Raw genomic sequence first — 23,619 nt, 5'->3', positions numbered from 1 at the left:
CCAACCAGCCCAAGTGCAGGCTCAGCACGCAGGAGCAGGGTGGGAATGGTGAATTCCCAGTGCTGCCAGTGCCACCCCGATTGCGCCACGTGTTTATTCTGTGTTTGTTTGCCACCGTGTTTATTCTGTGTCTGTTTGCCACCCCATGGCCATCCCTGCCCTGGGGCAAGGCAGAGCAGCTTCCCTGGGCAAAAGCAAACAGGGGCACGGGGTTACAGGCGGTCACAAGGAGAGAAGGGCCTTGGGCATGTGTCCCTGCTCCTGCATGGCACCACCATCATGGAAAGGAGCACAGGACGCAGCCTCCACCTCCTGAAGTGTTCCTGGATGAAGCATCCCGTGGAGCTGACCCCTCATCCCCATTGCTGGGGTGTTTATTGATCCTCTCATCCCGAGGAATTGCCACGTGCAGCTCCATGGAGAGGGAGATGGGTGTGGGGGAGCCACGCAAGCAACCACGCAGAGAAATCCTCCACGAGGGTGGGCACAGAGCTTGTCTGGTGAGATGGGGAGAGCTGAGGCAGCACAGAGGGATGACCTGGGTGACCCAGCTGTCCCTGCCAGGTAGGAGTTGACATTTAACTAGTTTCTCCTTTCCTGGTGTTTGCTCTGGAGAAATATCCCAAACTTCAAAGGAAGTGTTATCTGCGGTGTTAGCACACAGCATCACGTGAAGCAATTCCCAAGGCTGCAAACAACCTCCCTGCCAAGCTCCAGTGGGCCCAGAAAGCCCCATGCTGGATTTTGAAGGCATGAAGGTATGAAAATGGCCCCATGACCCCATTTCCAGGGACTCCATTTGGTCTTTGATGTCTTTGCATGAGCCGGATGCTCCTGCCTGTGCCACTGCAGAGCTGGGGCTGCAGCCAGAGGGTCCTGGGGGGTCCCACAGTGCAGGTCTGTCCTTTGGAAGCAGCAGGACTCATGTTCTGATCCTGGCCACGAGATCCACCCTGCATCCATGCGGGATGTGTCCCAAATGCAGCCAGGAAGAGGGAAAAGAGCTGTGACACCACCAGCACTTCGTGCTCGGCCTGAAGGTTTCACCCCCTCCCTGCGGAACCTCCAATTCTTGGAAATATTAGGCAATTGGAGAGGAATCACTTTTTTTTTTTCCTTATAACCAAGGAGATTCCCCTTATTTATTGTTGCTAAATACCATAAAACAACATAAATAATGGTGTCTCTGTGTTTCCCTCCCTGCAGCCCCAGAGAGCAGCACAGCAACGCCTGGGACTGGCCCTGGCCAAAGCCAGCCCCTGCCCCAGGGAGAAAGGTGGGCTCAGAGCCCATGAGATGGGCTGAAACATCAACTTCCAGCTCCTCACTTCCCTCTTCTAAACAGAGCAGGGGCCTCTGAAATATCGAACTCCAGCTTTAGGGCAGCCAGAACCATTCGTGTGAAGGCAGAGATGTTTAATCCGTGCTGGCTGCTGTGGGAAGAGCTACAAAAACCAAGGGTGTGTCTGGCATAGCCCCCCAAAAAAACCCCACGTGCTGGAAATGGCAGATCAAGGGGGAAGGAGTGCGTGAAGCCAGTCCCAGCACAGCACCAAATCCCTGTGCTGATGGGCTGCTGTGGGCATGGGAAGGGAAGCAGATCCTCCACTGGGGTTTGTGGTGACAGACACGCGTTTTTGGAGTCTGGTATTGGCTGGGGAGGGGAATGGTACAACTGGGAAAGGCACACATGGTCCTCAGAATCAGCACAAATACAGCCCTGGCTGTGCTCTCATTAGGAATAATTCTTCCCGTATGAGCACGTGCTTCTTCAGTAAATACTGATTTCACTTATCAACAAATCCAAGTTTATTGACATCAGAGACTTTGAGCCAGGACTGGCAACTCTGACATAAATTGTCTGAATAATGCAATGTATCCTCTCCTCGATGGTTGCTATGGGTACTGGGCCAGTTTAGCCTCCCTCTATAAACATTAGCTGTGAAGGGAATGTGGAAACTTATCTAAAAATAAAATACTATGCCCGAATCTTTGAGAGGAAGGTGGTTGAGATGGCAATAAAAAAATAAATCTGTGTGTAATGGTTCTGAAGTGATGAAACACAAACACAGCATTTGTGAGCCCTTCTGGAGGAAATGGAGGCCGGACTGAAAAGAGACCAACACTTTTAATTCTGCTGAGCAATGCCTGGAGGGTGAGTTAATTACAACGTGGAAAAGCAAAAGGAAATGGAACTGTTTCATGGAGGTGACACTGAGAAGAGGGAGAACCCTCTGTGGAGGGGACAGTGTGATGCTGAGATGTGGTGCCACGTTCCAGTGCCCACGTGGAGCTGGCAGCAGCACAGCCCCAGCTCCAGAACCTGCTCGTCTGGTCATTTACACTTTATTTCTCAAACTGTTCTGGGAATCTGTGAAAACAGAGCCTGGGGCTGGAGCATCACCTCTGGAATCTTTCTGTAATCAAGGCAGGATTCAGCACTGGACAATTTTGGGACAGGCTGGTGGCGGGGGCAGAGGGGCACATCCGTAGCTGGCTGCTGCACGGTGTGGAAGGCAGAAACAAAGCCTGCCCTCTCCTCCCTCCCTCCCACTGCCCCTGCAAGACCGTGGAAAACAGCTGGAAGGCACTGGGTGGTGGGAAAGGCAGCAGGACCCTCATGTGGACCCGGGGAAAAGGAGGGGCTGTGGCATCAACACGGCCAGGGGTGGGATATCTGTGAAGTGCAGACAGGGATTGCCTCTTCCCCTGGATCTTCTCCATGCTGGGGCTTCCCCACAGGACAGCTGCCATCTCTGTGCCACTGGGATGTGCTTTAGGTCACACATTCTCACTCCTGTGCTTTTCAGTCACTTAGAGCCTTTGCAGTAGTGTGGAGATGCTGCAGGGCTCTGCACGGGTGGGAAATGCAGCTCTGGATGGGGACGTTCCTTTCCCAAAAAAGGAGCTGGTTTTTGGGTTTGCAGCGGGTTTTGCTGTTGCTGAACTCACAGCAGTTTCCCCCTGTTCCTTCCCCATCTGTGTTTGAATCCTCAGGGGCTCCTGAGCTCTCTCCATTGCTGGACCTGAGCTTTGTCTGCTTCTCGTGGCTCTGAGGCAGCACCTTCAGAAGATCTTCAGGATCAGCTGGAGCTGGTGCTTCCATATGCTCAGAGCCCACTTATGAAAGGCCCCCGGTGTTTCCATCATTACTCTGCTTTCCCTCCAGTCCAAGGGGAATTCATTTTTGCCTGTAGATCTCCAGTAATCCGTGTGGGAGAAGAGGTGGGCAGGTCCCATGTTGTGGAACTCCCAGGAGAGCATCGGGAGCTGCAGGAACCTGGACAGAGCCCTGGGGACAGGGACCTCCATCTCCCATGGGCTGTGGCAAGGAGCTGCCACCACGCTCAGGCTGTTCCTCTGGTCACTTCCAGTGCTGCAGGGAGCTCAGTCGGCTCATTAAGGGTTGCTGGGTTAATTAGTAGGATACATCTCAGGAAAACGGGTAAATCAGACAGTGTGGGGACCGGAGAGGCACGAGGTACCCCAGAGAGTGCCCTGCAAAAGGCAAAGAGACAAGAGTCCATTGGGGACCTCACTGCTGCCACAGCAGCTCTGTCACAGCAGCGCAGTGCTGCCAAAACCTCAGCAGTGCCACGGGATTGTCCCAGCTCTCCAAAAACCAGCAGGAAAACGCACTGGGGGTTCCAAGACGGCAATGAACCCCCAGGAAAAGAGCCTGGCCAGGAGCTTGTGCTGTTGGAGAAGCTTTTGGTCCCCCAGACAAGCCTGGGCTGAGGTTTTAGGGTGAGCCCAGTGGCAGAAATGTTCCTGGCTCAGGCAAGGAGCAGCTGGAGCAGGGAGGCCTGATTTCCCTGAGGGATGAGCAGGCACACATGCCCTCTCCCACCATCCCTGCCACTCTCTGGAGCACCTGCCATGGCCAATAGCTGTATTTTTCTGCCTGATTCAGATTAAGCCTGGAGCTTCGAAGCTTCCCAGCAATTTTCCCTCGCACTGATTCTCAAGTGTATAATCAAAACAATTTGGGGGCTGCTGGTCGGGTGCCAAGAGGCGGACACGACTGCTGCTGTGAAAAGCCTCTCTGCCTGGGATTTTGCAGAGGCTTGAAGCTCAAATGCTTTGAGAAGTGTGGGAAGGGCTCTGGAGGAGCCAGGGAAGGCAGGACTGGGCTGGGGTCTCGTTGGTGGGGGAGCCCAGCAAAGCAGCCCCAAAATGCTCCCATCAGCAAACGCACCTGGGGCTACTTGCTCTTCACTCCCTCCTGCTTCCTCCGATAGATTTCCTCTGTGAAAGGCCTGTAGTTGGGAGGATAGGAATTTGGGGAGAGAGGGGGCAGAGACAAAAGAGAGGGGCAAAAGAAGGGAGGAAGAATTAAAATCAAGGCTACCGAGTGCAAATTTTGGGCCTGCAAAATGTGTCCTTCCCTGGTTGGCACAGCCTGACTACTCCTGTGCCATGGCAATCCTGGTTTCAGCCTCTCAGGACCATCCCTGTGCTGAGCAGGACAAGGCTCAGCACACACCCAGACCCCTCCTCCTGCAGACCATGGCTCTCTGCATCTCCTCCTCCCTTGCAAATACAAAAGACCTTTCACTGCTGAAGTACCACTGCTACTTCTGGGAGTTATTTTGTGCTGCTCCCTCCTGTGCTGCTGGCTGGGCTATTGTGGTGCAAAGCAGCAGAGGAGCCCACCCAAGGAACTACAAAATGCAAGTGCTTCTTGTAGGGAGCTCTTCTGGAGACACAATGAGTCCCCTCACTGCCTTCCTTATTGTTCTTCTATAGACAGAATCTGACACCCAAAAGGAAAAAAAGGCCTCATTTCGATAAAAATAAAAAAACCCGCACAAATGTTCCTAGAACTCTGCAAATAGCTTCAGAGTGGAATCTGCCCATTATCAAAACAATTGAAAAAAAAATCCTCTGTTTTCCTTCTTCCCCGCTGAATTAATTGGAAAAAAACCCATCTCTACTTGTGCAGTTCTCTGAAACCTCAAGAGTTAAAGCTGGTAGAAATAATTAGAAGCTCTCCAGTTCTGCACAGCTACTCACCCCTCGTACAGCACAGCGATTGTGTAGGAAATTGCCACTACAGCTGTCAGCAAAAGGCCAGCTGGGCTGGCGTGCCTGTTTTGAAAGAGAAGGAAAAGATCAGGTAAGTACATGGGCTTATGCAAGACCTGGTTGAGAAAGTGAAATGAGACACTGGGCTGCAGAGAGCTCCTGCTTGCTCATTAAAACAGAAGCAAACAAAAGGGTTGGGGTTTTTTTTGTGCTTAATGTTAACTGTCTTAGACAGATGTTACTTGGCAAAGGCTCTTCCCCAGCCTACTTCAGCGACTGCTTTTAAGTCTGATCCCTGCACGTCTCTGCTATGAGAGCTCCTGCTTTGATGCTAAATCCTGAGATGATGGGGATGTTTAAGGGCTGAGCAGCTGCTGACACACGGCTGCAGCTCCCAACTCTGAGGGAAATGCCTCATGTCCCAAAAAGGTGGGCCACCCAGGGTACCAGGGACACCAGGCAGCCAGAGCAGTGTGTGGCATCGTAGACATCCAAGTGGTGGCTCAGGCAGCACAGGGATGGGGATGGAAAGGAATGGGAAGGTCCATTCCTGCCCTGGGGAGGGTGCTGGGGTGGGTGCTACACTGGGGCTGGGTGCTGGGGGTTTGGTTCACTTTTAAACCCATTTCAAGGTGTTTCAGGAATGTGTCCTCCAGCCAGATATCACCAGGCACAGCACGGGGCACCGATGCCACCACTGCTCCTCACTGGCTGGCTATGGGGAGAGACAACCAAGAACTGAGGGTGCAATGGAGATGGCTGCTCCTTTTGGCAGAGGCCATAGCTTTGGGACCAAAAATCCTTGTCACCTCCTTCTCTGGAGAGAGATGTCGTAGAATCAGGGAATGGTTTTGACTGGAAAGGATCTCAAACCTCATCTCATCCCACCTTGCCATGGGCAAGGACATCTTCCACAATCCCAGCCTGCTCCAAACCCTGTCCAGCCTGGCCTTGAACATTTCCCCACCAAGGACAGCTAAATACTTTATTTCCTGACAGCCAGTTCTCATCCCTCTCAGAGCTGCCACCAGCAGTTAAAGGCAATCACCAGCGTCCTAATTAAGGGGGACAATTAAGATAAGCTTTAAAGTTTCTTCCAACCCAAACAATTCTGTGATTTTATGAGGATAAACATCCCACTGGTGCAAGGTGCCTTATGTTGCTGGGAAAACACACCTGCAGAGAGAGACTGAACTACCTAAACCTCACACTGGAGCCACTTTCAGGTACCACCCACCCTCAGCAGTTCCTGGAGAGGCACCCACAAATCTCCAGTTTTTCACCATTTTCATTCTGCAATAACTTTTTCCCTCATTAGGAAGCTTCAGGCAACTTCCTTCTCTCCCAAGCCCCTGCTATTACATGCTTAGTCATGTCTCCTTCTTGATTCCTATCAGAGAGAACAAATTTACATGATTGTTTGTTGACAGCAAGACCTCTAATTGCATCATTTGGCTGCAGCTCCAGCTCTGATTTACACAGCCTGTTGCTGTGAGTTAGAACACTTCCCCAGCAGAGGCACACAAAGCTGGCCCCACACGGTGAATGCTCCAGTTTGTCTGGCAGGAGAAATGAGGCTGCTCAGCACAGGTGATGAGCAGCATTTGGGTGAACTGTTCCTGTCCTCTTACGAGTTTGACCTACATCTTGGGCCACATCTGATTGCAGCAGCGATGATGAATCAGTCAGGAAGGTTCTGTTTTCCTACTAGGACTTTATTTTTGGGCAGGAAGTCTGTCTGTCCCCATCCTTGCTGCAGCTCCCCATGGCTGTGGGTTGTCACCCCACTCGATGCTTTTAAGGCTGGACTGGGAGTCAGAGGACAGGCTGGTTGATGTGATGTGTTTTCATCCCTTATGGATGAGAAAGGATCAATCCTTTGGGTTCTGATCCCATGATAAGAAGTGTGATGCATCACAAATGTGCTCTGTGTTTTAGGTCTGCCCAGAATCAGACAGCTGGAGGATTCCTCCAGCATCCCTCCTGCTGCCACCGAGATGGGACATCAGCTCTGGCCTCTGAGGGCAGACACCTGACCTGTTCTGAAAACCCTGGAACCTCAGGAGAAAGTGTGGACCTCCCAAAAAATCACCCAATGGAGGGTGTCCAGAGAAGGGAACAGAGCTGGGGATGGGTCTGGAGCACCAGCAGCTGAGGCTGGTGGGGCCTCAGCCTGGAGAAAAGGAGGCTCTAGGGGAACCTTTTCATTCTCTCCAAACCCCTGGCAGAAGGGTGAAGCCAGGGATACAAACAAATGGCCTCAAGGTGCCCCACAGGAGGTTTAGGTTGGATAATGGGAAAATTTCTTCCCTGTAAGGGTTGTCAAGCCTTGGGACAGCTACCCAGGGCAGTGGTGGAGTCACCATCTCTGGAGGGATCTAAAAGCCACGTAAATGTGGCATCTGGGGACATGTTTTAGTGCTGATCATGGCAGAGCTGGGTTAATGCTTGGACTTGATGATCTTATAATTCTTTTCCAACCTAAATGATTCTGTGACTGTATGTACTGAGGTCCCAGGGAAGAGAAACAGCCAAAACCACCGTGAGAAGGGCTGTGCTGAGCTTCCCCCAGGCAGGTGGGTGGTGTCTTGGTGCCACTCTGCACAGCTCCAGCAATTTCTTCACAGCAATTATTTGTCACGCCTCGCTGGCCTTAATGGTGGCAGCCTTTTAACGAGAAAAAGGAGGCAATCACTGCTGTCCTGAGCTGCTCAGAGCTGCTCTTGCCCAGAATTGTGGTGGAAGAGCACAATGAGAGGGGTGAAGAAGGGATTCTGCGACAGAAACAGCTCAGGAGATTTCAGTGGATTCTGCAAACCTTTTAGGAAGTAGCTTGATGCTGATTTGAAAACAAATGAAGATCTCCTTATAATTCCTCCTGGCTAAATCCCTACTTCTGTGCTGCTGTGGGGGTCGTGCTGGGGTGTGGTGTGGGGGAACCCATCCTGCCCCAGCTCTGCCCCACTTCCCACAGCAACATAAACATTTCCATGGTGCTGCTGCAGACTCTGTGGCCAACTCTCGTGCCCAGCACTGCCTCCCTTTGGCATTTAAATCCTGCACCATTTCCCAGGATTTAAACCCCATCCAGTGCCATGGCTCTGCCAGGAAGGGAAACAGCCAAGCCTGACAGCACCGGGGGGGATTTCAAGTGCAGAACTAACAGCAGCAAGGCTCAGTGGAGACAGGAGAGAAACCATCAGCTTTACTTATTACCAGGGGCTGCACACATGGCTGAAAAAATGACCAGAATGTGGCAAAGCACTTAATTTTTTCCACCCAAGCAGAGGAGAGGTGGTCACAGTCAGGACACCAGTGCAAAATACCCAGTGATAACAGCCTGCAACACTCCATGGGCTCCTGAAGTAACACAGCCAGGGGTTTTGGTTTTTTTTTGGTTTTTTTTTTTTCTCCTGGGCAAATAAATAAAATGTGATATTAAATGAAAACCACATCAAACTTGTTACACTGAATAGAGTATATTGCTCATTTGCTGCTAAATTACAGCCTATTCATTTCCTCCTAAGCAGGCTATTAAGCTGTGTTGTATCACACAAGGAGTGTTTCGGAAGTGTTTTCACCGTGGGCTGGGGGAAAGGGTGGCTTGGCTTATTTTGCTTTTTTCAGAGTAATTGCAGGGTCACACTGCTCCCCAGTACCAGTGCCCTGCCCCTGCCGAGTGACACCCTGCATGAATTTGGCCCTGAATGTTGATTTTTCCACGTGCAAAGCCTGCCAAGGACCTCGTTCAGCTGCAGAGCATTTGCTGATGTCTCCTCTCCCCCAGCACTTGGCCGCTCTTTATTTTTCTACAACAAATGCTGCAAGTGTTTCGAGACAGCCCAAGATTTTCCACGCACAAAAATAGCCAGGGAGGCAGAAGTCAGGGCAGGTTGCATTTTCTCTGCCATCACAGAGTGTCTTTTTGGCCCTAAATGCACCCTGGTACCTCATGCTCTGCCAAGAGACCCCACACCGACCCTCCAGGCAGAGGTGTTTGCAGGGGCACATACTCACATGAGGGACCAGCCCAGGTAGATGGCTGTGCTGCCCCAGTACATGGGATTATCCAGGATGCTGAAGGGAAAGCTGGTCACTTTTGCCTCCATCAGGATGCCAAAGTAATCACCTAAGAGCAAGCAGAGAGCTTCTGGTTAGGCTCCATGAAACTGGGAGTCATGGGGGGATTTGGCACATTGATACCCTCCCTGTGCCACGGGGCATCCCTGGCAGGGATTCACAGCCAAGGGTTTCAGCACTGACTTCCAGGCTGAGGAAACAGCAACAAATAAGTTGTTTGTTTACTCTGTGTCTATCAGCTTTTCCAGGAATGGCTCTTTGCCCACGAGGAAAGTTCCTGCATTGCAATGAGGTTGTGGCAGCCTCGTCCCTCATCAGGACACAGCTCTCCAGCTCCCAACTGGTTCATTCTGGTTTTCTCATTTGTAAAATTGCCTGTCAAATGCCACTCCACAAGGGAGAAAGTGCATGGGATCAAATCCATTTAATGTGAAAATAAACCCAGTGCTGTGTAATAGTGTTTGGAGCTGTTTTCATCATGACCACCACAACCAAATGCCCTCATCCATAATGTCACCCTTATCTCATAGCTCAGAGAATTTCTCATAATTTCAGAAAATAGCACCTCTGCCTACAAAACACTCAGTTATTGGCACAATGATGATGATGATAATGGGTGATTGTCATCTGTAATGAGGAAAGCTTTCAGAACTGTCAGCATCCAACCAGCTTCCCATCTACCTTGGAGCAATCCTTCCACCCTCCTGAAAGGAGCTTGGGAAAGAAACGACAAGGAGGTGTGCAGCTTGTGAGCAACATTCAGAGGGGTAAAGGGCCAAGATGCAGATCTCTCTTCTGTTGGTCTTACAAGTGAGACCACGAAGCACCACATCTACATGACTTTTAAATCCCTCCACTGCCCTGGGCAGCCTGTGCCAGGGCTTGAGAACCCCTTTGGTGAAGAATTTTTTTCTGACATCAAATGTAAACATCCCCTGGTACAACTTCAGGTCATTTCCTCTTGTCCCTTGCTCACTGGGAGCAGAGCCTGATCCCTCTCTGGCTGCACCCTCCTGTCAGGGAGTTGTGGAGAGCCAAAAGGCTCCCCCTGAACCTCCTTTTCTGCAGGTTGAGCCCCTCCCCATCTCTTTCAGCTATTCCTGGTGCTCCAGCCCCTTGCCCAGCTCTGCCCACTGCACCATCCATGCTCCAAGTCCACTGATCTGTGAGGAGCAGCTGGTTCCTCAGCCCAGGGCACTGCCACCACCCCGGGCTGAGCTCCCAGCTTTGCTGCCAGCCCCTTCCCTGACCTTGGGCAAGTCTCCTCTGTCCCTCCAGGTGCTATTGTGCACTGATCATAACATCAGTCTTTCTTAGAGCACAGAGGGTGGTGAGGATTAATGTATGGTGAGAAAGTGCTCACAAATCCAGATGAAAGGCATTACAGGAGTGCAAACTATTCAAGGTTATTATTATTACCTGGATCGCAGTGTTATTTCTTTGACCTCACATGGTGCTAAAACATTTATTTCTAAGGATAAACAGCCCCTGCCCAATTACACAATGCTTTTGGGTTTTAACTGCAGGCCACTAAGTGAGATAATTGCCTTGTATTCATACTATATGTTCTCACAGTTACTTGGCAATACATCTCTGAGATTGTTCTGGTAGAAAGAACACACCACCCCCTGCCACAGCCCGTTTCTGTGCTTTCTTATGTGTCAAAATGCTTCATTATCCCCTGCCCGCCCTCGCCCTTGAGCTGAACACCTCATTCCCCACATGGCACTGGTGCTGAGGAGGTTCACACAAAGCCCTGGGTCCGTGGGGCTGGCAGGGGCTTATCTGTGCCCAGCACTGCTGGGGCTGTGCAACCCTCCAGGCAGGCTCCCCACGAGGAGGAGCACACAGGCAGCTCCCCAGGAGCTTTTCCAATGTAATCTCTGCCTCTAAACCTGCACAGGTCAATGAACATGACCACCAGAGAGGTGATTTCTATGTGTTTATGTTCAGAGAGGTGCTCAGGGACAGGTCTGTGTGTTGTGCTGCACAGCATCACCCTGGGCATCTCCTGTGCCTTCGCTGAGCTCTCAAATCAGGAATCAGCTCCTTGGTACCTAATTGGAGCTATTTTTTGCTGGAGGTTTGTGCAGCCACCTCACTGTTCAGGGTGGGATCACAGCAGCAAAAAGCCATTCAGGGCACTCTGCAAGGTGCCCCAGAATGCCTGGAACCTGACCTGGGCTGGAGCACCACCTCTGCTTCACCCCAGAGAGTTATCAGCTTCTCCAGGCCCAGCAACAGACTTTGGTCAAGTCAGATTGACTTGAAATCTTGGTCAGTGCTGGAAGAAATGTCACGGGGGTATGAGGCAGATGGGCTCAGACAGGCAAAGCAGCCTCTCCACAACCTCAGCCTTGAGATAAGCCCAGCCCTCACCACTGTGTTTTTTGGGAAACAGGGCAGAAAAGGAGGGTGCTGAAGTGATGCTGAAGTGATGCCTGAATCCCAGTGAGGGCACAGCATGGAGAGAGGGCAGCAGGGATGGCTCTGCCAGTGAGAGGGGCCACATCCAGCTGCTGCAAACAGCATCTGGAGCCGGAGCTGCCGTGCTGGAGATGGGGTGGCACAGCCAGGCTGCTGGAGAAGGGTGACTCACGCAGCTCCCACTGCACCATTTAGCCCACACTAGAGAGATAAAGTGTTCTGCAGCTGCTCCGAAGCCCAAATGTGCTGTAAGGAAGGAATTCAAAAGGAAGCCCTGTGCCCTGCCTGGTTCAGCTGTCACTGCTGTAGAAAAACCCACAAAGGGTCAAATCCAGCTCCAGTAATTTTTGAAGTGACTGTTGTCAGAGGTTCTTTCAAAACTTCTCTTGAGCTCAGATGTCGACAGCGAGAAGAAGCTGAATTCCCTTCCTTGCCAAAGCAGTGCAGCCCTTTGCTATCCTTGCTCCTCCTGCAGCACCAGGCCAGCGCTAAAATCCTGCATGGATCTTGGAAGTACCAATACCTGAGAGAGTCCTGAGCAAGAGAATATCCCACATGAGATCCTCAGAGGCCTGCAGACCCGTTGTCTTCCCCTTGGCTGGGACACAAACCACGCTGAGGGACATTGTCCATTAAGAGTTTGCTGATTTGGACTCAAGGGGCTTGTGTGGAGTGGAGAAGCTCTTAGCAGTCCAAGGATGGATCCTCTGTGGGGCTCCAGTGCTGCAGAGGTCCTGAGCCAGCCTGGCTGCACTGGCATGTGCTCCTGGCATGTCCCCACCGTGACTCAGCTCTGCCCTGGTGCCTGTCATGCCTGGCTAGCAGAGAGGGCTGCTCCTCGCCGTGTCAGTCCAGGGCAGTGGTGGCAGGGAGGATGGAGCAGAAATGCCTTATATGGACCACGAGCACCCACCTCTCCCCTGCCTCGGGGGATCCAGATGTGAGGGGCAGGGCCCTCTCACCTCTTACGCTGAGCCTGACTCACTTGTTTGCTTTTTCCCAGCGGTTCAAGTCCAGTGGATCCTCCTGGTTGGATGAATCAGGCTTTACGTCAACAACTCCAGATCTGGCTGAACTTCAGGAGCATTCAAGCAGCTCTTGCTGATGGGTTCTCCTGTGCCTGGCCTTTCTGGAAATGTCTCCACAGGCACAACATCACTTCAGGGGCTGATTTTGGAGGATGCTGGTGCCTGGTAGCTGAGGGACAGGGGTGTGACAGGGGGCCAGGAGTGAGGCTGCACACGGAGGGTGAGGGCACATGTTTAGGAGTGCTGAGATCTATTTCTGGCAGCAGGATTTCGGCCAACTCAACACATTTCTTTGCAACTCCACTTGAAACCAGGAAGGCTTATTACATCCCTCTCTTCTTCCTAGCGACTCCACAGGAGCTAATTGAATTTGGTTTGTAAAGCACTTGCAAAAGCACAGCCTAAATGAGGTGTCAAAGCTGGGGCTGTGATTATTTCAGCCAGCAGGAGCTGCCCCTTTCCTTGGATATTTATTGTTCCTGTCTCTACTTTATTTTTATGAATTCCACACATACTGGCATGTTTTCAAAGTCAACAATGCTAACAGAATTACGCTGTAAATGTGAAAGCAGGCACAGTGGAAAATGCCTTCTGCCATAAAGCGGGAGATAAAAGGATCTGTCAACGAACATCAGGTTTATTGCAGAGGGGAGAGCAAACAACATCCTGCTTCAGCACGTGTGATGAGCAGGTGGTGCTCGGAGTAGGGCTGCTGGACAGCTCACACTCGCTGTGCCAATGCCACTTGTGAGGTCTTGAATTTGGGGTCCCTTTTCTGGAGGGAAAGAGTTCCTTTTTGGGCTGGCAGGTGAGCAGCTGTACTCCAAACCTCCAGGCTCGATGCTGGAGGTGATGGGATTTGCTGTATAAAACCACTGTGGCTCTGTGGTAAGAGCAGGATTGGGTCCTGCTTTGGTATCATAATGACAAATCTAACAGCCCTGAAGGCAAGGACGAGGAAAGTCCTACAGGACTGTGCCCTAGCAAGAGATCCCTGCAAGGATTAAATGCACTTTCTGGTAAAGCTGCTGGATTTTCAGTGCTTACCTAGGAACGTCCCGGTGAATCCCAGTGCTAAGAAGCTGGAGATGACAAACAAGGTCCCTACAGCCGAGATGGCCAAGCCTGAGTAGTAGGTCCAGTGGCAGTCCCAGCCCTCCAGCTTCGGCTGGCTCTTCATGGCTTCTGTGAAGCTGTTGGGAGACAACAAGGGCTGTTAAAAGCACCAACTCATAATTAACACCACTCACGTCTCCCTGGGGGATTTGGAGCTTCGGGAAGCTGTTGAGGAGGTCCCCTCTTCAGATTCCTTTTTCCACTTGGGCCTACTCAACCTCCCAACGGGAGAAGCAATCAGCTGAAGATTGTGAGGAGCCAGGGCTTGATCTGGGGCAGCTATTTCTACTCACAACCTTTGCTCGCTCCTGGAAATACCAGTCCCACTGACTTGTGATATCAAATGCTTTGTCTTATCCACCAAATCCCAGTTTTCATGCTGACTGAGATCTCTGGGACAGACGCCCTTGCAAATGCTGGAGGCTGCGATGCCTCGGCACAGCGCACGAAGGGCTGGGAACAATTGGCTGGATTATCTCGTGCTCCCACCCCCGTTCCCCTCCATCAAAATATTTTGCAGTGTTCATGTGTTAGCCACGTGCCCAGGAGTGATTCACGGCTGGAGCCTGACAGTCAGGGGGAGGATTGGAACGGCGAGAGGAAAATCCCAGAGACGAGGCGTTCTCGCACTATTCCTCTGCTCCAGGCTGGGGCAGGCATCTCGGGTCTGACCTTCCAAATCCTCATTTATGATTGGAATAATGGTGACCCCTCCCTTCAGCTCCCTGAGCTCTGCCCAGGGCAGGGCTCGGCAGCCCAGCATCGCGCAGGGCTCCCACACGAACGCACGATGACAAAGGAGACAAAGCTGTGATTAAAAAAACACCATTAATAAAGCGAGAGGAGAGAACAGGCCCGCAGAGCTCCACACGGTGTTTCTCCACATGTTGTTGACACATGAGGTAGGAAACTTTGAGCCTTTTTTTAATGAGCACCCTGGAGGCTAAAATTCAAGTGGAATAACAGCTCTCCTGTGCCTCTGGCCACCATTGTCTGTCAGAGCCAGGAGAGTTATTCCTGCCCACAGTCCTGGGCTCCTCAGCTGCAAAGTGCTTCCATGATGCAACCTGCAGGGCTTGGGATAGCTTTTTTTCCCTGGTGTCCATCTCCCCTAAGCTCTGCAAACCTCTGGATTTTCCCTGTTGCTCAGATAAAAGCCAAGAGAGACAGTGCTGCCTACATGGCTGAAGGCCAGGCAGCTGGAAACACATCTTTCAAAGGCTTGATGGCAAGTTCATGCACCGAGCAAGCTCAGGATAATACTTAAACTCTGTGGTTTAGGAACCTGGATGATATCCTTTGTTCACTTTGAGCTTGCTCCCACTAGGCTTTCTATTGTTGAGGAGTTTTTAGGACCCCAGAACAAGACATTTAATCATCAGTTTGGATTGGAGCAAGAAAACAAAACATGGAATAAATGTAATATGCTCAGAAGTGAGCGAAACCACAGCATCTGGGTGATCTACACTCTGGAAATTACAGGGAAATTCCTTTTCCCAGGAGCCAAGCACAGACAGAGGAACATCAGTGTGGCCCCAGGTGATGTAGGCACAGTCCCCAGGGCTGGCCCTCCTCCAGTGCCCAGCAGAGCTCCCTGTGCTCACCAAGCTCACACTGCCTTAGCTCAAAATCATTTCCGATGGGAAGTCACAAATCTGCTGCACCGTGATGCAGCAGCAGCTGCACAACCCTTTGCATCATCTCCGTGGTGTTTATTTTTAAATGGCACAAGTCTCCTCTACGAGGAAGCCAAAATATCCCTGTCCCTGCTACCAGCACTGCCTGGGTTTGGGAGGAAAGCAATCCCCCTGAAGGGATGTGCCTTTCTGCTGAAAAATCCTGGCCTGGCAGTGCACTCAAAACACATCCCTGACATCCCTGGGGATGCTCTGCAGCTCCTTCCTCACACAAAAGAGGATGTGCCTTTCACAGCATGAGGGTTTGACTCCACATCTGGCCAGGGCCTATCCAGAGGGCACCATTTTACAGCAATTAGCTGATCACCAGGAAGGTAAATCTGGACACCAATGCTGTGCTGGAACCCACTTGGATCCCAGGCACTGGCAAAGAGATAGCAAAGCAGAAAGAGGTAAAGCAAGAGCAAAGGCCTCAGAGCCTGCTTCTTGCTCTGGATGAGCTGGATTCACACTCTCCCACATCCTCAGGGATGCTGATGACCTGACTTGGTGTCAGAACGTGAACAAAAGTGGCTTCAAGAAAATGAACTGGTTGGCTGGGAATCGGTACTGGAAGTTTTGCAACCAGCACATGGCTTGGTTTGTTTTGGCTAAGCTGTCTCTCCTGCTCCAGATGATCCCATCCTTCCCTTCCATGCTCGGATAGGCCTGCATTAGTTATTCTCATCAGCATGTCTTGCTCAGCTCCCCGCTGTTTGGCTTACAGCTAGGGAGGGAGGTGTTTGCACGGAGATAATGGACTGCCTTTCCCTCTAGGAATGGTTTATATCTTCCTAAACACACTCTCTATTTGCATTAAACATGATGCGCTCAGGAGTTTTCAGAATTAGTAAATAAACCTTTTAAGCATTTATGATGCTGGGCCGTGACAAGCAGCACGGAGTCATTAATTATTCCAACATCCACGATGGTGAGGGAGCCTCCCTGGCCGTGTTTCGCCCTCCTTGGCAGGGAAGGACAAGGTTTTGGGCATTTCCCTTGCTAGGGAGCCAGTCTCCTGAAATATGACATATTTCAGTCTGTCATGAAACCAATCCCTTCCTCCATGTGCCTCCGAGTCACGTTGGTGACAGCATTTATTTCAGGCTCACGACAAGGCAGCGGCGCAGCTCAGCATCCAAGAGGGCAGCAATTAGAGCCAGGCTTTGTCCCAGTACCTGGAACTGCATTCTGTGCCAAGCAGAGCGATTGCCATGGTGAAGAGCATCCAGCCCTCCTCCAGCACAGGGGAGGGTGGCAAAGCTCAGACCTACTTTGGTCACATCCCTGGCAGCTGTCATGAGGATGGCTGTCCCCATGGAGGGGCTTAGAAGATGCCCCCAGCTTTTGCAAAGGGAAAATGGAGTAATTTGGGGGGCTTCCCCTGACATCTCCCCACACTTGCCAGATTGAACCATGATGCTGGAGGCACACATTCTCCACCAGCTGGGAAAAGCCCAAATCCTTCAACTCTGCTCTGGCCAAACTGGCAGATTTGTCTAATTCCTGGCAGGATAGGAGCAGCCAAGGTGGTAGGCATTGTTCTGCTCACCCTTCCCAAAACCAGACAGGTGTTTGCTCAGACACTCAGAAGTCTTATCAGTACTCCATGAGAATCCAGAATGGTTTGGGTTTGAAGGGACCTTAAAGCTCATCCTGTTCCAAACCCCTGACATGGGCAGGGACACCTTCCACTATCCCAGGCTGCTCCAAGCCCCACCCAACCTGGCCTTGGATGCTTCCAGGGATGGGAAAGCCACAGCTTCTCTGGGCAACCTATGTTTCCTCATAAAACATTTCCTCATAAAAAATGTCAGCCTTTTATCTAGCCTGAATCTCTCCTCTTTCTGTCTGCCATATAATATACCACATGAACTGGAAAACCACTCAAAGTGGCTCTGCACTGTGGGGATGGACATGTCAGGCCAGTGGGTTCACAGGAAGAAAGTGGGAGTGAGGGAAATGGGCAGCAGATCCTCTGGCTGGGACAGGACAGGACGTGCAGCCAGGTTTGCACATCAGGTGCTGATTTATTCAACCAGAAAACTTAACAAGTCACACTCCGAAACAAATCCCCAAAGGCCACATGGAGCAGGAAGAAAACATAGAAAAAATGCACTAAAAGAGAAGCTGAGGTTTCTAGGTCTTGCTGGGAGCATCTCCCAGTGGCCCCCACCAAGTGTATTTTGTCATCCCTCTCCTCCAAAGGAGGACAAAGATCTCGTCCAGCAAACTGGGTCGCTGCAGGGAGCAGCCCAGCAGTGCTCCCTCACTGATCCCAAAAACCAGCCTGGAAACTGGGGCTGATAAGCACAATTGGAGCAGAATTGGGCCAGGGGCCAGCAGGCAGCAAGGAAGCAGCAGTGGTACAGGCAACCAGGGTTTCGGTGACAACAGCCACCACTGCAAGGTGCCACAGTCACCGTGTGGAACATCGGGCTGTCCCCCATGCTGGAGGTTTTGTTCTTCTTGGCTAAAGGAGGCAACAGGGATAAAAACCATCCGGTGGTGCCCAGCAGCACAAGCTGCAACAAAAGATCTTGTTCATTAGAAAACAGCAACCTCAACAACACTGAAATCATCCTGCCAATACCCCTGGCAATTGTCAGCCCGGTCATCATCCTCACAGCTTCTTTTGCCAATAATGACTTTGCTTTTCTGACAGCACTGGGGTGTGTGTGTTATTTAGGTCAGCTGGGGGCTGTGGCAGCTTCTCCCCCTGCCTTACATATGAGCTGTGAGGTTTCCTCATCTGGATGCCGTGGGCAGGAGGTGCTGTTGGCTCCCTGGGGCTTTTCCTGAACAGACATCAGATATTTCTGGCACTGTGGCTCAGAGGGGGCACCAGGTCTGACAGGCCACGCTCGATTCCCATCATCAGCCTTGGTCACTTCTGCACACAGGGCCCTGTGGTTCTGGGATCTATGCCATTTACAGCACACTCATTCATGGTGCCAGCTCACAAAATTACACAGGGCTGAGCATAGGTGAGAGGCATTACCTGGAAATGACAAAAAAACCCTTTTCTGTGCAAAATCCCGTCCCAGGGCGGATTTATTTTCTTGGAAGCACCAGCTCCAAGTGAGAAATCCACACAGGAGGCAATATCCAGCGTGTGGTATCAATGCAGGACCTGATGCCAGCCTGCAGCACGAGGCCACTGAGCCACTGCCAGTGGCACTGGCTGGCACAGCCTCTGTGGGACTCACTCTGAGACACCCCAACAGCTGCAGCCCCCCAGTCAAGGTGTGCACTTGGGTGTTGCATTTAAGCCCAGGCCAACATCCCAAAACCCATCAGAAGGGAGGCTCAGAACCTCCCTGTGCACCTGCCCAAGGGTGGGGAGTGTGCCAGGGTGTGCCAAAGGCAGTGCAGGGGGGTTTTGGAGGAGTGCCAGTGGCTAATTGTGAATAAACTGATGCAGGGAAAGATACCAACAACGTGGTGAGGGAGGAGAGAGAGATACTGGATGCCAGTTTGGAGGACAGTGAAGGTTGTCACGTCCCATGTCACATAGATAACAGCCACAAACTGCATGCAGTTCAAAAGTTCAGGAGTTGTTTTCACAGATTAAAACCTCGGTGATGGAAGTTCCTTGCTTCTTGCAGAAAGAAACTGTTGTAATGAAAATAATCATTGCACCAAAGCAATTAAGGATGCTTGTCTTGTGCACTTGACTAAGCAGGTCCCCCCTGGTCACAGGTCAATCTGGATTGCAAGCCAAGTCTGATAATGAAGCTGAGAGCTGGGAAGCATCTAATTGCTTAATTGAGCACAAAGACATCCCTCTTCTTACATGCAAGGGATCCTTTTGGAGCCAAGCTGGCATGAGAGCATCAGGGTGCTGGGCTGAGGAAGGATCCCAGCACAGACCCTGCGTGGGATGGGTGGTGAAGCAGCCACACATCCTGGCTCCCAGGTGCTGTCAGCTAAAATGCCAACCCACTCCCAAAGTTCTGTCTGCTCTGCCCTCCTCTAATCCGCCTCCAGCTCAGAGCCTTTCAAAAATTCAGCTGCAAAAAGGAAGGAGGCTTTTAAAACCAAAAGAAACATCCCCTGGGCTCCTCATCGCTCCCTGGCAGCCCCCACCCACGTAACAAGTCCCCAGAGCAGGAAAAGAGGAGTTTTAAAGGCTGGATTACAGCACTGGAGGTGGAGGGACCCCTGAGGCTGCCTTTTTGCTCACTATCAGCAGCCCTCATGCTTTGCACAAGCCACCCTGGCCACCGTGCCAGGCACAGCCGTGCCAAGGGATGGTCTCCAAGAGGCTGAGGAGCAGAAAATCTGCTCAGAGAATAAAATAAAGGGTAAAGCAAAATAGCAAGAGCAGGTTAGACATGTCTCTCCCAGCATCACTGCTCACTGACATGACAGTGACTGTGTCATACAAAGCCTCTCTGGTCACAGGAACCCCGGGCTGGACCTGGCTGGTACCATCCTGCAAGGGGAAGGGGCAGGATGAGTCCTTGCCAAGCAGCAAAAGCTCTCCAGGCTGGAGCAATAAGCCTTGGGCAACCCTGGAGGGCTCACTGAGCTGGGAATGGAGGCAGAGAGGCTCCCAGGTGTGTTTTGGGGTGACTCCAGCAGCTGCTGCTCTGATGATCACCCTGGAACCACCCAATCCCTCCCACAGTTAAGGACTTGCCTTGCCAGAAGAGCCTCCGAAGCCTGCTAGCCATCACTCAGGCCAACTTTAGCACCAAGGAAAGGGGAGGGAATAACCCAACCACGTGGAAACATCTGAGCAAAATAAACTTTGCACTGCAATAATTTGAAAGGCTTTGGTCCATCAGGATGGGCTCTCATCTGTTTTCTGCTGGGGCTGAGCTGCCTCATCTTCTACAGCCTCTGCTCCAAACCCGAGGTCCACAGGGGGCTTTTCCAGCCCCTAGATCCACCTTGCTGTTTCCTTCAGGGCCCAAATCTTGGACTGCACAGGCAGAGCCAAACTCAGTGAGTCCCACAGTCCCCACAGAGCAGAGCCAGCCCTGGTGGGGCTCTGAGGGCTCTGCAGGGGCAAAGTGTGACGCAGTGCCAGGACACACGAGGCCACTCTGGCTCTCCCAGCAGTTCCCTCTCAGTGCCTTGCTGTGACCCACCAGCCTGGCTGACCCAGGAGCCAGCAGGACCACTGGAAATGAAGATTGTCCCTCCACCAGCTGTGTTTTTAATTAAAGGCAAGGACAAGGTTTTGCATTGCTTCCCAGACAACAAGTGACTATGTAATTTGTGCAAGAGACTGTCGAGACATTCTCCAGCAAAATCCAATCCTGCTGTGTCACTAAGACATCAGCAGCACACACATATGCCCTCTGCATTCGATTATAGCCTTGTTCACTGCAAGCTTTCTTTAGTTTCTGCCATCAGCAGTGGCTGGGACAAACACAGAAGGGCAAGGGCAGGTCCTGGTGTCATTTCCAGGAAAGCAGAGCTCTTAAATACATGTGCAAATTCCAACCTGAGAACTCTTCGCTTGGGAAATTACCCAGAGTACTAAACAACCCATTAGCTGTGACCCTGGTATAATTGAATCTGGGAATTTAGTGAGTCTGCCTCTCCTAACAGCAGTGGAGATAAAGCCAACCAGATCACAGATAAATTGCTGGCACTGAGGAAATCTTCTGCAGTAAAACCTCTCAGCTGCACTGGGAACTTAAAGGACATATTCCCGTGGAGTATGGTGTATCAGTCATACAATACCATTAGCTAGCACAGGTAGTGTTTAGAGATAGCAGATAAGAGTTTCAAGTGAATGATTGTTAAGTGTACAGGTAATCCTGCTCTTCTGCACAGGAAACTGCGGCTTCTTAAAAGCAGCTTTATTTTTGTTTATGATTTTTACAAGAAGATTTTAAAATTCTGCTGTTACATATGATCCACCCTGTGTAAACAGCCCTGCCACCTGGGCTGCTCACAGGAGAGAGGAAACATCCCCAGGGAGCAGAGCAAGGTAACCTGTGACACTTAACAACCAGTGAAACTGATGGGTTTGCCATGCTGCTGCATCCCTCACCTTTATTACAAATCCTGGAATAAATCTGCTGCTGGCTGAAGTTATCCAACCATGGAAAAGCAATACGCTGGGGCTGGATTTAACAGTGCTGAGCAAATGTCCCTCTTTCCCCTCACTCTGGAGGGGCATTTTTTGCATGGATATATAGCAGCAGGGTGAGCTCCTTACCAGTGGCTCCGCACACAGTTCAGCACCAGGATCACGGCACCCAGGCAGTAACAGGCAGCACGGGGAGAGCCGAAGACTTGGCTGAGTGCTTGTGTTTTGTGCTCCCATCTGGCTACCTGGAGAGACAAGGGAAAACAAAGTGGGTGGTTGGGGTGCCTGGAACACGCTGCCCCAGGAGCACAAATCCCACAGCCTTGGCCTGACACGCTCAGAACACTTTGTCTGGGTGCTGCAAGAAACAAGTGGAGGCCACTGATGGGACATGGCTGAATCAAGCCTGGGGATGGGAGCTCTTTCTCCCACCTGTGCCAGACCCTGCTTGCATTGCATGTGTCCTTGCACACGAGATCAGCCAGCAGCATCAAAAAAAAGAGGCTCAAACGGGCTCAACAGGCTCAAATAAAAAGAGAAAAAAACAAACCAGAAAATATCCTACACATCAGTTTTATGAAATACAAGGCTTAGACCTGTCACCAACAAGGCTGAGAGCATTGCTAAGGCTGTCCCCTGACCACCAAAAACATGAGGCCCCTGCCATGGATCCTAATATTGCTCTCCTGAAAGGAAAACAGATCCCTGAGCAGGGGATGCAACACGGGGATGCTCAGCTCTCGTTTTCTGGGCTGTAGCATCTCCCACGATGAGTCTCAGGGACCACACCTGCCAGGAACAACCCCTCCCTCTGCACACCCAAAAAAGTTTGCAAGCCCTCCCCTCAAGCTTCCCCAAGACAATATCTGCCAGCTTTGCCCAGGGAACTGGTTCCACTTTAACCAGCTCAGCCTTCATTAGCACTCAGCAATTGTAGCCATTCAGGTTTAGTCTGCCCTCCTCACCCACCCCAGCCTGGCAGGGACAGCCCAGGACTCACACAGCCACAGAGCATCCCTGGGGAGGTGTTAGCATCCTTCACAGCACACTTTTCCCTGGTTCCCATGTTCAGCTCCCTGTTCTGCAGATGCTGATGGGCCCTTCCCAAATCGCCCCACAGATGAGGAGGTGCCCTCTCACCCTGGGGAGCTGCTGCACGCAGGTGTTTGGAGCTGCTCCCAAAATCTGCAGGACCAGATCCACCCCAGTCACCAAACCCAGGCCTGGCACTCCCAGCTGATAAAAATCCTTACAGCTACTTTATTCTCTACCTTTCTTGCATCCCTCGGAAAGCTGCTGCTATATTTATCGCCTCTCTCAGGCTCCACTTTCAGGCACCAAGCTGGAGGTTAAGATCAGACATCAGACCTGAAATTCCAGCCAAGGAGAGAGAGCACACCTGGGCAATGAAGCAGGAAGTGGGAGTCAGCAGAACATCTCGGCACCAATTTGCTCCTCAGACACGGCTGGCACTTGATTAGCTTCAAATGTGCTTCACTCCCTCGCACAGAGCCTGGGCATCTTTCGGGGGCACCTGCAACCCAGCTCTTCATCTACTCTGAATGTATTTGGTAATTTATTGGCTCAATTTGAGCAGAAAAAGGCAGCTTTTCAGGTCTCGCTTTCTTCCCAGGCTGTTGCAGAAGCACAAGATGCTGCTGGTGGAGGGGGACTGCTGGCTTCAGGAGGGGGGAACGATGAAAACCTCTGATAAGCAGGGGCACTGATTTCACATGCTGAGAGCTGATTCAATTAGTTATGCAATGATTGCTCTGAAATTACAAATCCACTCATGACAGAGAGAGCTGCTTCACTGCCTTTTTCTGGCTGGTATAAATAGTTTGTATTCTAAATTGAATTTAAAACACCGTGCGTCACGCTGCTGCTAAAATCGGAGCTGCTGTTTGAGTGCTGAGAAAGTGGAAAAAGAAATATAAGGTGCATTACCACCTTTGGAAAGTAAAAAGAAGTGACCATACAGGTGACTTGAGTCACAGATGGAAAAATGCAGCCACGTGCCAATTATCTGTACCAGCTTCCTAATTCCCTGGAAATTATTCTGGCAGTGTTTGCACGGATGGCAGCTCCGGGCTTGCTCAGGGAGCTCTGAAGAGCATCTCAGCAGCAGCAGAGCTGGAGGAAAAGGAGAAGGCAGAGCCTCTGGGATCAGAGGGAAGAGCTGGTGTGCTTCTGGGAGCCAGGGAGGCGGTCA

The 23,619-nt window shown here is 51.3% G+C and overlaps 1 protein-coding gene across 3 annotated transcripts in view; it reads right to left on the bottom strand.

Annotated features, from left to right (window-relative positions):
- Positions 1 to 2,109: 2,109 nt before the first annotated feature.
- The window catches only part of PEMT (phosphatidylethanolamine N-methyltransferase), a 42,219-nt gene continuing 20,709 nt past the window's right edge, over positions 2,110 to 23,619 (bottom strand). For all 3 annotated transcript variants that reach the window (XM_085592114.1, XM_021549958.3, XM_021549951.4), the window contains exons 3-8: positions 21,537 to 21,652; positions 13,611 to 13,756; positions 9,046 to 9,157; positions 5,017 to 5,091; positions 4,199 to 4,259; positions 2,110 to 3,498 (exon numbers count right to left, since the gene is read on the bottom strand). In XM_085592114.1, the coding sequence (XP_085448240.1) occupies positions 4,205 to 4,259; positions 5,017 to 5,091; positions 9,046 to 9,157; positions 13,611 to 13,756; positions 21,537 to 21,652 (504 nt within the window). In that variant the 3' untranslated portion in view covers positions 2,110 to 3,498; positions 4,199 to 4,204. The remainder of the gene's footprint in view (positions 3,499 to 4,198; positions 4,260 to 5,016; positions 5,092 to 9,045; positions 9,158 to 13,610; positions 13,757 to 21,536; positions 21,653 to 23,619) is intronic.

Source organism: Lonchura striata, chromosome 14, assembly GCF_050655825.1.
Source record: "Lonchura striata isolate lonStrDom1 chromosome 14, ASM5065582v1, whole genome shotgun sequence".
NCBI lineage: Eukaryota > Metazoa > Chordata > Aves > Passeriformes > Estrildidae > Lonchura > Lonchura striata.
Note: the sequence above shows the minus strand (reverse complement) of the source record. Positions and strands in the feature narration are given on the sequence as shown.